Source organism: Geotrypetes seraphini, chromosome 12, assembly GCF_902459505.1.
Source record: "Geotrypetes seraphini chromosome 12, aGeoSer1.1, whole genome shotgun sequence".
NCBI lineage: Eukaryota > Metazoa > Chordata > Amphibia > Gymnophiona > Dermophiidae > Geotrypetes > Geotrypetes seraphini.
In genome coordinates this window covers 65,506,872-65,521,976 of record NC_047095.1, presented here as the reverse complement: position 1 = coordinate 65,521,976, position 15,105 = coordinate 65,506,872, and the positions used below count along the sequence as shown (strand labels likewise).

The following is a 15,105-nucleotide window of genomic DNA, read 5'->3' as shown; positions in this document are numbered from 1 at the left end:
CCCGAGATCCAGATCAGTACTGCAAAAATGCAAAGTTATGCACCTGGGCAGCCAAAATCCATGCAAGTCTTATACCCTTAATGGCGAGACCCTAGCAAAAACGGTAGCAGAACGAGACTTGGGGGGTAATCGTCAGTGAGGACATGAAGTCTGCCAATCAAGTGGAGCAGGCTTCGTCCAAGGCAAGACAAATCATGGGCTGCATACGAAGGGGTTTCGTCAGCCGTAAGGCGGAAGTCATTATGCCTTTGTATAGATCCATGGTGAGGCCCCACCTGGAATACTGTGTCCAATTCTGGAGGCCACATTATCGCAAGGATGTGCCGAGACTGGAGTCGGTGCAGAGAATGGCCACCCGGATGGTCTCGGGACTCAAGGATCTTCCATACGAAGAACGGCTTGACAAATTACAGCTATACTCGCTCGAGGAGCGCAGAGAGAGGGGAGACATGATCGAGACGTTCAAGTATCTTACGGGCCGCATTGAGGCGGAGGAAGACATCTTCTTTTTCAAGGGTCCCACGACAACAAGAGGGCATCGGTGGAAAATCAGGGGCGGGAAACTACGAGGTGACACCAGGAAATTCTTTTTCACTGAAAGAGTGGTTGATCGCTGGAATAGTCTTCCACTACAGGTGATTGAGGCCAGCAGCATGCCTGATTTTAAGGCCAAATGGGATCGGCACATGGGATCTATTCACAGGGCAAAGGTAGGGGAGGGACATTAGGGTGGGCAGACTGGATGGACCGTGGCCCTTATCTGCCGTCTATTTCTATGTTTCTATGAAGGCTGTGGGACCGAGACACCACTTACTGGGATCCAGCACATGTCTGAGAAAGTCCGGCAGGACATTCTCCACTCCCACTGAGAAGTTCAGAAGATGAGCCTCTGTCCAAGCCATGAACAGAGAAGCCTCCTGCGCCACCAGAGGACTCTACTCCCCCCTGACTGACGTAAGCCACCGCCGTGGCATTGCCCAAGGGAACCCGAACAGACTTGCCCTTCAGCAATGTCTGGAACGCTAGTAACGCTAACTGAATGGTTCTGGTCTCCAGAACACTGATCGACCAGTATGCCTCCTCCGGTGACCAGTTGCCCTGAACCGAGCAACTGACACACTGAGCCCCCCAACCAAGGAGACTAGCATCCGTGAGAAGCACTGTCCACTGAGGTTGATCCAGACTCACTCCCTGTACCAGATTGGAAGACTGTGGCCACTTAATGTGTGCTCTATTAACTATTATAGTGATAACGCTCTTGATAATAACAAGAGTTTCTCAATACTTAGAGTCCAAAAAGTCTTGAGTCCCTCACTACAAAGTAATATAATCCATACAGTGAAAATTGTACTTATCTTGAAGGTTGTTAGTTCACTGTCTTAGCGTGTCAATCAATAAGCTTGCTCAATAGAGGACCTAACCTCCTTCCTCGGGATTAAAAGCGTCTTTAAAAAGGAAACTCTTTAAGTTACTTTTCAAGACCAACCCCCCTCCCCAATTTTCCTCATAGGCTGTAACAGCCTGTACTCACAGACTGTGTGCTAGGGAAATGGTGGTGCAGCATGCTTCAGCTACTTTAAAGTGTAGCTGGGTCTGGAGTGTTTCTCTGCCTCAAGCCACCAGTCAGCTGCCATGCTGAGCTCTTCAGGCCGCAAGTTGGACTATAGTCGGACTCCAAATCATTCAAAATTCGGCAGTTCGACTGATTTTTGGGTTGAGAAAATGGGAACACATTAGTCCTTACTACCAAAAACTTCACTGGCTGCCCCTGGAAGCATGAGTTTCGTTCAAATTTTTTTGCCTTTGTTATAAAATCAATTTTTGGCCTGGCCCCTACATACCTGGTTTCTCAATTTAATCTGGACAGTTCTATTAGGCCCACATGCAGAATTCACATGTTCACCTTCCCATCCTTAAAGGACTGCCACTACAAAAGATTCCTGGACAGAACTCTTGCCTCCCAGGCAGGTAAATGGAAAGACTGGCTGGGTAACATTATCATGCATTCCTCATCCTACTTCAATTTTAGAAAAGCAATAAAAAAAAATTTGTTCAATCGATTGTAACCTAAAAATCTTATAATGTATCACTACTCCCAACCTGTACCTTATATACGATGACTTTGTATTGTACCACTTCACTGATTGTCCAGCACCTCTTATTGTAAACCGCCTCGAACTATCATGGCTTTGGCGGTATATAAAAAATAAATTATTATTATTGATCCCTCATAACCCCACGGACCACAAAGCATGCTGCAGAAATGGGGAGAGTGTTGGCAAAGCAGACAGCACCCTGAGCACCCCAAAGGACCACTATCGATTCTTAACAACCTATGCTCAAGTTCCAGACCAAGTCAAGGAAGCAAGTGCTGAGAGCCTGGAACCCTGAGCTTTATGAATCTTCAAAAGATTAGCTGTACAGGTCCCTGAAGGATACTTCTGCCACATGCAGACTTAAGGAGAAATTAGGTTCTTACCTGCTAATTTACTTTCTTTTAGCTTCTCCAGACCAGTAGAGGTTAACTTTACGAATGGGTATATATCTAATCATGACCAGCAGGTGGAGACTGAAAACAAAACTTTGGGACAGTATATCCTAGCCCCTCCTCTCTATTTCCCTCAGTCTGCCGAATAGCCAAGCAGAACCAAGAACTGGAAAACAACAGAGAGAAAAAACAATACTCCGAAAGGAGTAACAAATAACATACCCAAAATGCTGTTGGAAAATGCAGAGGAGAAATTCCCGAAGGAAGAATGTCCCCACAGCTCGCCAGCTAAGCCAGCCGAGCCACAGCCGCTGTTCTTCAATTCTCCCCGGCCCTAGAAAAATACTAGAACCCGCAGCAAAAACCAAAAACTGCCCGCGCAACAGCCCCAACAACAACAACAACAGACAGGGTGGGGACCTCTACTGGTCTGGAGAAGCTAAAAGAAAGTAAATTAGCAGGTAAGAACCTAATTTCTCCTTCTTTAGCACTCTCCAGACCAGTAGAGGTTAACTTTACGAATGGGACGTACCAAAGCAGTCCCTCTCACGGGCGGGACCCCCGAAGGGCCGATACCAGTACACGCTCACCGAACACCGCGTCCCGACGCGCCTGCACATCAACCCGATAATGACGAACAAAGGAATGCAAGGAGGACCAAACCGCAGCCTTACAAATATCCACTGGAGGCACGAGCGACGACTCAGCCCAAGAAGCCGCCTGACCCCGAGTGGAATGAGCCTTGAGAAACTCCGGAACAGGCTGCTGTTTCAGAAGATAAGCGGAAGCAATCGTCTCCTTGATCCAGCGCGCAATAGTAGCCTTAGAAGCGCCAGCTCCCCGACGAGGACCCGCCAGGAGGACAAAGAGATGATCGGACTTCCGGAATTCCTGGGTCCGCTGCACATAAGAGCGAAGGACCCGACCGACATCCAACTTGCGCAGCTGCCGTTGCTCAGAAGAGCCCTCCCGACCACCCAAGACCGGGAGAACCACCGATTGATTGACATGAAAAGGAGAAACAACCTTCGGCAGAAAGGAAGGAACAGGCCGCAAGACGACCCGCTCCCTAGAAAACTCCAAGAAGGGAGCCCTACAAGAGAAAGCCTGCAGCTCAGAAACACGCCTAGCAGAAGTAATGGCCACCAAAAAGACCGCCTTCAAAGTAAGGTCCTTCAAAGAACAGTCGTCCAAGGGCTCGAAAGGCGGACGCACCAAAACAGAGAGAACCAGATTAAGATCCCAAGAGGGAACCGAGGGCCGTAGGGGAGGCCTAAGCAACTTGGCCGCCCGCAAAAACCGAATCACATCAGGAAGAGCCGATAAACGCTGACCTGACACCAACCCTCGAAAAGCCGACAGGGCCGCAAGATGAACCCGGAGAGAAGACCAAGCCAGGCCTCTATCCAGGCCATCCTGCAAGAACTCCAGAATGTTAGGCAGAGAAGCGCGAAAAGAGGTCACTCCCCGCGCCCGACACCATTCCTCAAAGAGACGCCAAACCCGCACATAAGCCCGAGAGGTAGAAAGCCTCCGGGACCCCAACAGTGTAGAGATCACCTTGTCTGAATATCCCTTCTTGCTAAGGCGACCCCTTTCAAGAGCCACGCCGTAAGACAGAAGGGAGACGGGTCGAACATGGGAATGGGACCCTGCATCAGAAGGTCGTCCGAGAGAGGCAGAGGAAGAGGATCCGCTACCAGGTGCCTCACCAGATCCGCATACCACGGACGGCGAGGCCAATCCGGCGCCACCAGCACCACCAAACCCGGATGGTGAACAATGCGAAGAAGCACTCTGCCCACCAGCGGCCAAGGAGGGAACACATACAACAGCCCCTCCGTTGGCCACTGCTGGACCAGAGCATCCAGACCCTCGGCCAGACCGTCCCTGCGACGACTGAAGAAGCGGGGCACTTTGGCGTTGCCACCCGTGGCCATCAGGTCCATCAGGGGCTGCCCCCAAGCCTGCACTATCAACTGAAACGCCTCGGCGCCGAGACACCACTCTCCTGGATCTAGGAAGTGACGACTGAGGAAGTCTGCCTGAACATTTTCTACTCCGGCTATATGAGAGGCCGAGAGGTCCAGCAGATGGGATTCCGCCCAAACCATGAGCAGAGCCGCCTCCTGCGCCACCTGAGTGCTCTTGGTGCCCCCCTGACGATTGACATAAGCCACCGCCGTGGCATTGTCCGACAGCACTCTGACCGACTTGCCCAGCAACAGGGAGTGGAAAGCCAACAGCGCCAGACGGACCGCTCTGGTCTCCAACACGTTGATCGACCAGGCGGCCTCCTCCGCGGACCAGGTGCCCTGAGCTGAGTGACCCAAACACTGAGCCCCCCAACCCAGGAGACTCGCATCCGTCAGGAGCACCGTCCACTGCGGGAGATCCAGACCCACCCCCTGAACTAGGTGAGGGGTCTGGAGCCACCAACGCAGACTGCAGCGCGCCAAGCCTCGCAGGGGAACCGGAACATCCATCCCGTGCCTCTGGGGAGACCACCTCCGGAGCAGAGCATACTGGAGAGGACGCATGTGGGCCCGCGCCCACCTCACCACGTCCAGGGACGCCGCCATCGACCCCAAGACCTGGAGGAAATCTCGCGCCCGAGGACACCGGGACGCCAAAAGCAGGCGAATCTGAGATTGCAATTTGCTCACCCGGCCCTCTGGGAGGAAGACCTTCCCCAAGGAGGTGTCGAACAGCACCCCTAGGTACTCCAGACGCTGAGCCGGGACCAACCGACTCTTGGAAAGGTTGACCACCCAGCCCAGCGACCGGAGAAACTCCACCACCCGAGCAGTAACCCGGGAGCTTTCCTGCAACGACTTTGCCCGAATTAACCAGTCGTCCAGGTAGGGGTGTACCAGGATGCCCTCCGACCGCAAGGCTGCCGCGACGACCACCATCACCTTGGTGAACGTCCGAGGAGCCGTGGCCAGCCCAAAGGGAAGCGCACAGAACTGAAAGTGCCGACCCAAGATCGCAAAGCGCAGGAAACGCTGATGAGAGGCCCGAATGGGAACATGCAAGTAGGCCTCCGTCAGATCGAGAGAAGTGAGAAAACTCCCCCGGCTGAACCGCCAGAATGACCGACCGCAGAGTTTCCATACGGAAAGAGGGAATCTTGAGAGCCCTGTTGACCCCTTTTAAATCGAGGATGGGCCGAAAGCTCCCCTCCTTCTTGGGCACCACAAAGTAAATGGAGTACCTGCCCGTGCCCCACTCCGGAGGGGGCACCGGAACAACTGCCCTGAGATCTAGCAAGCGCTGAAGGGTCTGGCGAAAAGCCTGCGTCTTCCCCGGAGTCTGACACGGAGAAGCGAGGAAAAAATCCGGCAGAGAGCGGGCGAACTCCAGGGCATAACCGTCCCGCACCACCTCCAGGACCCACTGATCGGACGTGATCTCGGCCCATTTGGGGAAAAATTCACGCAGCCGGGCCCCCACCGGAACCAAAGGGGGCGCCGGCAAGGCGTCATTGTGCAGGACGGGAAGCGGGGGAACCGGCGGAGGGATTCCCTGCCCCCCGACGGGCCCCCCGAAAGGGCTGCATGCGCTGGAAGAACCGACCCCGGGAAAATCCTGGAGACTGGAAAGAAGCAGCCCCACGCCCAGGGCGATACTTGCGAAAATCCCGCAAACGCCCCCGGGCCGCACCCCCCCGAGACGCCGGGCGGGCACGGTCCTCCGGCAGACGGGGAACTTTCGAGTCCGACAGAGTCTGAATCAACTTATCCAAGTCCTCTCCAAACAAAAACGACCCCCGAAAGGGAAATTTAGTAAGCTTAGCTTTGGACGCAGCATCCGCCGCCCAAGCGCGCAGCCACAACACACGCCTTGCGGCCACGCCAAAAGCCATAGACTTAGCCGAGATCCGCACCAAGTCATATAGAGCATCTGAGAGGAATGAGGCCGCCATCTCAATCTTCGCAACCTCCTGATCCACCAGAGACCAGTCGTCAGACTCTCGATCCAAGACCTGCTCCGCCCACCGAAACACGGCGCGAGCGACCAGTCCCCCACAAATAGCCGCCTGGACCCCAAAGGCAGAGACCTGAAAATTTTGCTTAAGGATGCTCTCCAATTTGTGCTCCTCAGGGTCCCGCAAGGCAGAACCGCCCTCAACAGGCACGGTATGCCGCTTGGAAATTGCCGAGACCACCGCATCCACGACTGGCGAAGCTAACGTAGCCCGATCCCCTTCAGGAATGGGATACAGGCGAGCCATGCTGCGCGCCAGCCGAAACGGCGTCTCCGGCGTTTTCCACTGCTCCAGAATAATATCCCGAATATCCTGATGCATAGGAAAAGAGCGGGAAACGGAACGGATCCCCCGTAACAGGGGGTCCCCCACACGCGGAGTCTCCGGCGGCGCGTCCTCAAAACGCAAAACCGAAGAAACCTGTTGAATAAGGTCAGGCAGCTCATCTTTCTGAAAAAGGCGCACCACGGACGCCTCGTCACTGGAGAACGGGAAATCCGACAACCCGCCGCCAGCTTCCGTCCCCTCCAGAGAGTCCTGGAACTCCTCAGAAGGGTCCAGGTCCTCCTCCAGACCGACCCGTTCCTCCGACCACAAATTCTCGTCCCACGACACCCGCGGACGCTTGGACAAGGGAGGCGGCGGAGGGGACGTCACGCCAGACGAAAGAGGCAAAGCCGCAGGGAGCGCGGAGGAAAACCCACCCCCCGAAACCCCCTGGGCGCAACCGGGACCCCCAGCCGCCTGAAAATAGGCTCTACATAAAGAAAAGAAAAATTCAGGAGAAAAACCCCCCGAGGGTCCCAAGGGACTCCCTGCCACAGCAGGGGACCCAGCAGAACCTTGCCCCTGCATAGTCAAAACAGGGGGAAGGTCACCTGAGGTGGAAGACAAATTGGAGGGGCCAGACAGAGAAGATGGCGGTTTTCCCGCCAAAAAAGCTCCCTCCATAGCCTGAAGCGGCTGAGAAACCTGAATAGTCTCAGCCGCTAAAGCAGGCAAGCCGGCATCAGCTGTCAAAAAATCAGCTGAGAGGGAATCCTCTAAAACCCGACCGTCGGCGGTTTGGGGAATCCCTCCGTGGGCGGACGGAGAAGACCGGGCTTCCCCACCGTTCCCTGCCGACTCGCGAGGCACCATCGGCGGGGAGCTCTGGGCGCCTGCAGCCGCTGCCGACGGAGCTCCTCCACCGCACCGGCCTGAACACCGCTTGCACAGGCCGGCCGCGAGTGCCTCGCGTCTGGAGCACAATGAGCACTTTTTCCCTTTAGAAGTGCTCATTGCTCCATACGCGACCTAGCTGCAAAAAAGTGCCGGTTAGTTGAAAAAATACAGTAAAATACAGTTTTCTTAAAGGGATACAACCCTCCAGACCAGCACTACCTCAGGATTTTTTTTTTTTTTTTTACAGAACAGACTCCACAGGCTCTCGAAGCAATATGCCTTGCTTGATTTAGGGGGCAAAGCTTACTGCTGAGGCTCCTCTAAAAAAATGTGGGGAGGTGGAGGAAGTGGGGGGAGGGACCCCGCTCGTGACCCGCCGGGTTTGACACCCCCGAGGTCGGACGAACCCCCAAACAGAGTCCGCCCAAGCTCCGTCCGGCTAAAAACAGGGACAATAAACCCCCTAAACAAATTCCAACAGCCCTACCAAGGGAGATGGGTACAGATCACTCAACACCTGCTGGAGACTGAAAGAAGACTGAGGGAAATAGAGAGGAGGGGCTAGGATATACTGTCCCAAAGTTTTGTTTTCAGTCTCCACCTGCTGGTCATGATTAGATATATACCCATTCGTAAAGTTAACCTCTACTGGTCTGGAGAGTGCTAAAGAAATGTCTGCTCTTCTGCAAGCAGGCAAAGCAATACCTTGCAGTATGCTTGTGAGCACAGATGGATAACTCCTATTGTTTGGCAAACCATCCCTATTGAACTGGAATAATCCTTTACACTCATGAATTTCCATCTTAAATGTCTTCAAGGTATATATTGTTGCATCTTTTGGTGTGTCAAATTAAGAGGCACAATATTGTGAGGCTATAAATTATGAGGCTGAAGATTTACAACAAAGCTCACCATACTACTAGTTGGTATGTAGGATCATATGTGAAGAAGTTCTTACCAGCAAATCCTGGTAAAGCTTGTGATCATCTGACTGGACTGAATGCACCAATTTGTTGTCACAGTGTGCTGTGTCAGAGCAGTTAGCTCCCTCTGTTGGTCCACTCTGTAAATTAGTGCCACTGCTCTCTTTTGCCAAAGGACTCACTGGCTTCAATTCAGGCCCATTCCTGTATTGGTTAGAATAAAAAGGTGTTTCAAAATATAATCTAAAATATGTTTAAGCTTAAATATTTTGTATTTAAATTTATAAGATATTAAGGTATCATCTCATCTACTTAGCTACATCACTAGCTTCAGAAGACACAAATTAGAATGAATTTTAGATGCATCAGGGACAGAATCCCAGCTTTACATTTGTCTATAGCATTGTTTGAAGGTGATCCTCACTCTGGATTATCCCTCACAGGCACCAGACCTTTTTGTACGTTCTTGTGCTCCACTAAGCTCCTTCCAAAGGTAAACCATGGACCCCCGAGGAAGAGGTTTTAATTGAAACAAGGACTATGTTGGGTCCCGGTTTCTCTAGAACAAGTGAATCATTTTTTAAAACAATGGATTAACTTGTTCGTTTGACATTCACTGCAGACCTGTTGGATTTTTCTTCTTTTGCTTACATGGCATCTTTGCTCCTCTTGTTCCTCTGCTATGGAATGTTTATAGATTTTCATATGCGAGAGGCATTCGTCGATTTGAACTTTCTCTTCCTTCTAGGAAAGGAATTCAAGGAGTTAAAAATTTTAGCAGCTCTCTGGCGTTTAAATTTCTCCAACTACGGAATGAACTTCCCCTAATTTTGAGGTGTCCCAGTTCCTTCCAACTCTTCCATAAACTTCTAAAAAATTTTTATTCGCTAAACATTTTGAAAACTAACTCTTGCATTTCAGTTTACTTTACATTTTAAATTTATTGTTAACCGTGTTGAGCTTCCTTTGGTTGAAGACCCGGTACATAAGGTTAAGTTTTACTTTAGTTTATAATTTTGTAATCTCTAGCAAAAATGTGATTTCCTACAGGATACTGTTGAGGCAGTTTTTTCTAGTCAATATGTTTTATTTTGCTTTTAAACTCTAGAAGAAAACTGCAAAGCCAGTGGAGACTATAACTTGGTTTTATTTGCTTATTGTGTGTATAAATGTCTTGCCTGTAGCAGGTGTTACCTGTGAATAGCAGGATACAAGTCCTCAACTGAGCCATTTGATTAAGATCATGGGGAAGAACTTCTGCAGAGATTACTCTAGGAAGCTTTTAAGCAGTTAGACCACACAGGTATGCGATTCCCCTAATAGCTGTTCTTCACGCTCTAAAAAAGCTTAGAATTGGTGGCATAGCCAGGGCTGGCTGGTGCCCGTTCACCTGAAAGTGGTGCTCCTTAAGTGTCACTGGCAGGATCACTAAGCCCTGCCAGCTGAACCTCTTCCTGGCCAGAACTCTTGCAACCTGAGCAGCTGGTGGCAGCGTTCAAACTACCGTTGGTCCCTCACCCATGCTCAGTGTTCTAAGATGTGCCAAATTGAGCATGTGTGGTTTGAATTCAAGAAAGCACGGGATAGGCCTGTGGAATCTCTTATAGAGAGCGGAAGAGACAATGGTTACTGCAGATTGGCAGACTGGATGGGTCATTTGGCCTTTAACTGCTATCATGTTTCTATGCTACAACTAACTGGTGTTCTTCAAAGACAAGCAGGATGGCAAGTAATCAAAGACAGGAAACCCTAACTACAGGCTGCTTTTAACAGAAAGAGGGGGGTATCAGGGCAAGAAAGGTGCTGCAACAGATAGCCACCAAATTGTTTTTGGTGGCAATAAGTCTTTCCAAATTTAATTTTCCTTTTTTTCAGAAGGTAGCCTGGAAACTGGGAAACAAGCAGATGAGTGGCTAAAAGTTTATTATTGAAATGAGCATGGTATGCACTAATAGCACAGAGGTGAACTCTAATCGAAATGGTTTTAAGTCCAGACTTGGATAAGTGAAGAAGGTAGTCCAAAACCAAAGAAATAGAATACTGTGTGTGAAGGGATGGAAATTACACCATGAAGAAAAATGGGTCAATAGCATTGCAGAGTAGAAAGTTTTCTGGAAGCAGCTATAATGGCCAGAAGAAACGCATCTGCTTGGTATGCACTAATAGCACAGAGGTGAACTCTGTATACACTAATAGCACAGAGGTGAACTCTAATCGAAATGGTTTTAAGTCCAGACTTGGATAAGCTCTCTTCCGAGTAGACCAGATACCCTAAGTCCAGAGACCATCTAGGTGAGCTCCCCATGCATACATGGACACATCCGTCATGAGTACACTCTGATGTAGAGGGATTTGAAAGAGCAAACCTCTGGAGAGATTTGTTGGTTTCAACCACTACTGAAGAGATTGAAGAAGAGGTGAAGTGACTTTTATCCAGTGGGATAAGGGGTCTGTAGCCTGAAACCACCGAGATGCTAGGTTCCATTGAGCTGATCTGAGATGAAGTCACGCAAAGGGAGTTACATAAACTGTGGATGCCATGTGACCCATCATTTGTCTTGCCAAGTGGACACACAATTGCACAGTTGAAGCAAGGTGTTTTTTCTCTGCTGAAGCAAGAAAGCTTGTAAAAGATTTGTGTCGAGTATGGCTCCTATGAACCTTCGGTGTTCTAACGCGCCCCTCTCCTTCCCTCAATTCTGTGACCCAAGTACGTGCCTCCCTCCTATGGGTGTTTACCTTCTTCTGGTCGCAGTCATTTCTCTGCACAAAGCCATGGGTAGTGGCTCCTATGTGCGTCCCGTGGCTGAGACAGAAGCCTTCCCTGATGTCATTTTCCGATGGATGACTTTGGCTGCAAACACACAGAGCTTGTAAACAAGTCCATGATGCTTATGGAAAAAAAAGATTGTTCATGGCCTGAGCTAGACCTAAAGCCTCCTACAGAAGCTGGGGACCCAGAGAGCCCGATTCATGCCTTTGAAATCCAAAAGGGGGAGAATGTGGTGCAATGATTAAAGCTACAGCCTCAGCACTCTGAAGTTGTGAATTCAAACCCATGCTGCTACTTATGACCCTGGGCAAATTACTTAATCCCCCCCATTGCCCCAAGTACATTAGATAGACTGTGAGCCTGCCGAGACAGACAGGGGAAAATGCTCGAGTACCTGAAGAAATTCATGTAAACAGTTCTGAGCTCCCCTGGGAGAACAGTATAGAAAAATGAATGAATGAGAGAGAGAAAAAAAGTACCTTCTTTCTCGAGTACCACAAAAATGGAACAATGACCTGATCCTTGTTCTAAAGAAGGAACCGGGCAAACAGCCCACAACTAAACCAGCCTGTCTAAAGTCTCACTATCAGCACCCGTTTTTACATGGGTCTGACATGGAAACTCCAGAAAGGCATTAAGAAGAGGAAACGCAAACTTTAAGGAATATCCATCGTGAATAATATCAAGGACCCACCCAGTGGTTTGTGGTGATCTGGGCCCACATCCAACTGAAATCGTTCAATCAACCTTATCACAATCAGAGGATGGGCCCCCAACACCTTCATTAGGAGCTATAATCGTGTGACAGGAATTCCAAACCAATGTCCTTGCTACCATGTTTGGCTCCTCAAATGTACTGAGAGACTGGGAAAAATGAGATCCAAAAAGCCACCCACCTCCCACATCAAAAACACCAGAATCATGTGCATTACATCTAGTTGCTGAGAATACTTGACCAGCAGCTCTAGGACAGTCCTTTCAGGAGATGCAACATTTTAGACTCTACGAAGCTGCTAACTTAAGAGATCCTCACCAAAACAAGAATCCCAAAAGGGAAACTTAGTTTAGACTTGAAGGCTGCATCTGATGACCAGCCAAGAAGCTGAAAGGACCTTCTCGCTGCTACTCCAAATGATGAAGATTTAGCGGACACCCTGAGAAAAATGTAGAGCACATCTGCCAAAAAAGCAGAGTCCATTTCAGCCACATCCTGGTCCACAAGAGAAAAGCCATCGGCTGAAGTCCAAGACCCTCTCAGCCATCCAGAAACAAGCCCAAGCTACTAGAATGCCACAGATGGCTGCCTGAACCACCAAAACCGAGAAATTGAAAATATGTTTCAGCAAGGTCCCTATCCTACAATCTTGAGGATCTTTAAGAGCTATGCCCCCATCCAATGGAAATGTGGTCATCTTAGTAACCGCAGAACCTCAGCCTTGATGTTTTTCTAAAACCCTTCCAGATAAATTTGATTAACCTCAACATGTAATTTTGGAAAGTTTTCTGTAATATCGCTGTCTGCATACAGTCTCTTCCTCTGTAAAACACTTTGAACTGTTTGTGGTATTAAGGTAAACAAAAATAAAGTTGTTATTATTATTATTATTACTGCATTCACCATCTGAGGCTTCAAAAGTTCCTTATCCTTATCAGGAACAGGGTAAATTTGAATAAGCGGTATAAGAAATTTTAAATAACTTGAACCTAGCTAACCAAGATGGGGCATCAGAACATCTCACGGCTTACACTATGCCCTTAATATCTTGATGCATATGAAAAAACCTACTGAACTTTCTTATTACCAGAGGATCCACTTTCTTACCTCCTGAGGTGATGGGCACGTTCTCAAAATTAAACAAGAGGATACGCTCCTGAAAATCATTTTTATGGAACACTAACCACAGAGAAATCCTCACCTGGGGATCACAAACAAATCGGAGAAGGTTGTCATGCCACTGTACCGGGCTATGGTGCGCCCTCACCAGCACTGGTCACCGTACATGAAGAAGGACATGGTACTACTCGAAAGGGTCCACAGAAGAACGACTAAGATGGTTAAAGGGCTAGAGGAGTTGCCGTACAGTGAGAGATTAGAAAAACTGGGCCTCTTCTCCCTTGAAAAGAGGAGACAGGGGGGACATGATCGAAACATTCAAGATACTGAAGGGAATAGACTTAGTAGATAAAGACAGGTTGTTCACTCTCTCCAAGGTAGAGAGAACGAGAGGGCACTCTCTAAAAGTTAAAAGGGGATAGATTCCGTACAAACGTAAGGAAGTTCTTCTTCACCCAAAGAGTGGTAGAAAACTGGAACGCTCTTCTGGAGGCTGTTATAGGGAAAAACACCCTCCAAGGATTCAAGACTAAGTTAGACAAGTTCCTGCTGAACCGGATCGTACGCAGGTAGGGCTGGTCTCAGTTAGGGCACTGGTCTTTGACCTAGGGGCTGCCTTGGGAGCGGACTGCTGGGCACGATGGACCACTGGTCTGACTCAGCAGCGGCAATTCTTATGTTCTTATGAATATCTACCCCTATATGTTTAAAGTATGTCCGGGCAATAGCACTGAATATCCACATTTATGTGGTTGGTTACCTTTTATAACATTAAATGCAATATTCAGCACTTAACTATTTAAGTGACACTTCAACGACAGGACTGACTTACTCGGCTCAATTCAGTCATTTAAGTGCCGACACTGCATTCAGACCTCCCACAAAATAGCTGGCTCTCACTTTAGTGGTCTGTAGTGATATTTAGTGCCACCAAATATCAGTGGATAGCCTCACAAAAGCAATTTAACTGACCAAGATCCATTTCTTGTCAGTTAAACTGCTTTGAACGTCAACCCAGCAAATTCATTCTTACTTGAGTGGATCCGGTGAACCATTCTCTTCTGTGTCTGTAACTTGGCTGCTTTCAAAACTGTGAATGTCAACAGCTTTCAATGAAGATGCAATGCTCGTATGACTGGTATTTTCTGTATTAACAGAAACTGTGATATCCTCAGAAACGTCTACATCATCTGATTTCACAGGAGACTCTTCTTGAGCTGTGCATGGAGAATTCCAGAATAGGCTAGCACCTTCGAAATAGAGCATTTGCTATTATTTAAGGGCATCTAAACATATAATAGTCCAAAATAGAGAATGACACGAGGACAAATTTTTCCCCGTCCCTGCGGGAACTTATTTTTCCATCTTGTCCCATCCCTGCAAGTTCTTTTCTTGTCCCAGCCCCATTCCTGAAAGCTCCAACATCTGCACAAGCCTCAAACACTTTTAAAATCATAAGGGTTTGAGGCTTGCGCGGTGAAGGCAGAGCTTACAGGAATTGGGCAGGGACAGCGATAGTGAGAAAACTCACAGGGACGGGGAAATTGAGTTCCTGCAGGGACAGGGACAAATTTATAAGAACATAAGAATAGGCTTACTGGGTCATACCAATGGTTCATCAAGCCCAGTAGCCCGTTCTCAGTGGCCAATCCAGGTACCTGGCCAAAACCCAAGGAGTAGCAATATTCTATGCTACTGATCCAGGGCAAGCAGTGGTTTCCCCCTTGTCCCCATGTCATTCTCTAGTCCAAAACAAACTATTTAATAGAGCTTTATGCAACTTCTACAATGAGCTGAAAACAGACACTTGTTAAAGAATAGGGCATACTATTTAACAGTGGACAGTTCTCCAGAGTTCGACAGTCAAATAAACACACTCTTCCAGTTTTCTTATGAGTGCAAAAGAGAGAAACCAGAAGCTGTATGAAATCT

The 15,105-nt window shown here is 48.9% G+C and overlaps 1 protein-coding gene across 4 annotated transcripts in view; it reads right to left on the bottom strand.

Annotated features, from left to right (window-relative positions):
* The window catches only part of STIL (STIL centriolar assembly protein), a 110,378-nt gene that overhangs the window by 17,815 nt on the left and 77,458 nt on the right, over window positions 1–15,105 (bottom strand). For 3 of the 4 annotated variants that reach the window (XM_033916276.1, XM_033916275.1, XM_033916277.1), the window contains 2 exons: window positions 14,207–14,423; window positions 8,602–8,770 (listed from right to left, as the gene is read on the bottom strand). In XM_033916276.1, coding sequence (XP_033772167.1) covers window positions 8,602–8,770; window positions 14,207–14,423 — 386 coding nt within the window. The remainder of the gene's footprint in view (window positions 1–8,601; window positions 8,771–14,206; window positions 14,424–15,105) is intronic. The other variant, XM_033916278.1, reaches the window with a different exon arrangement.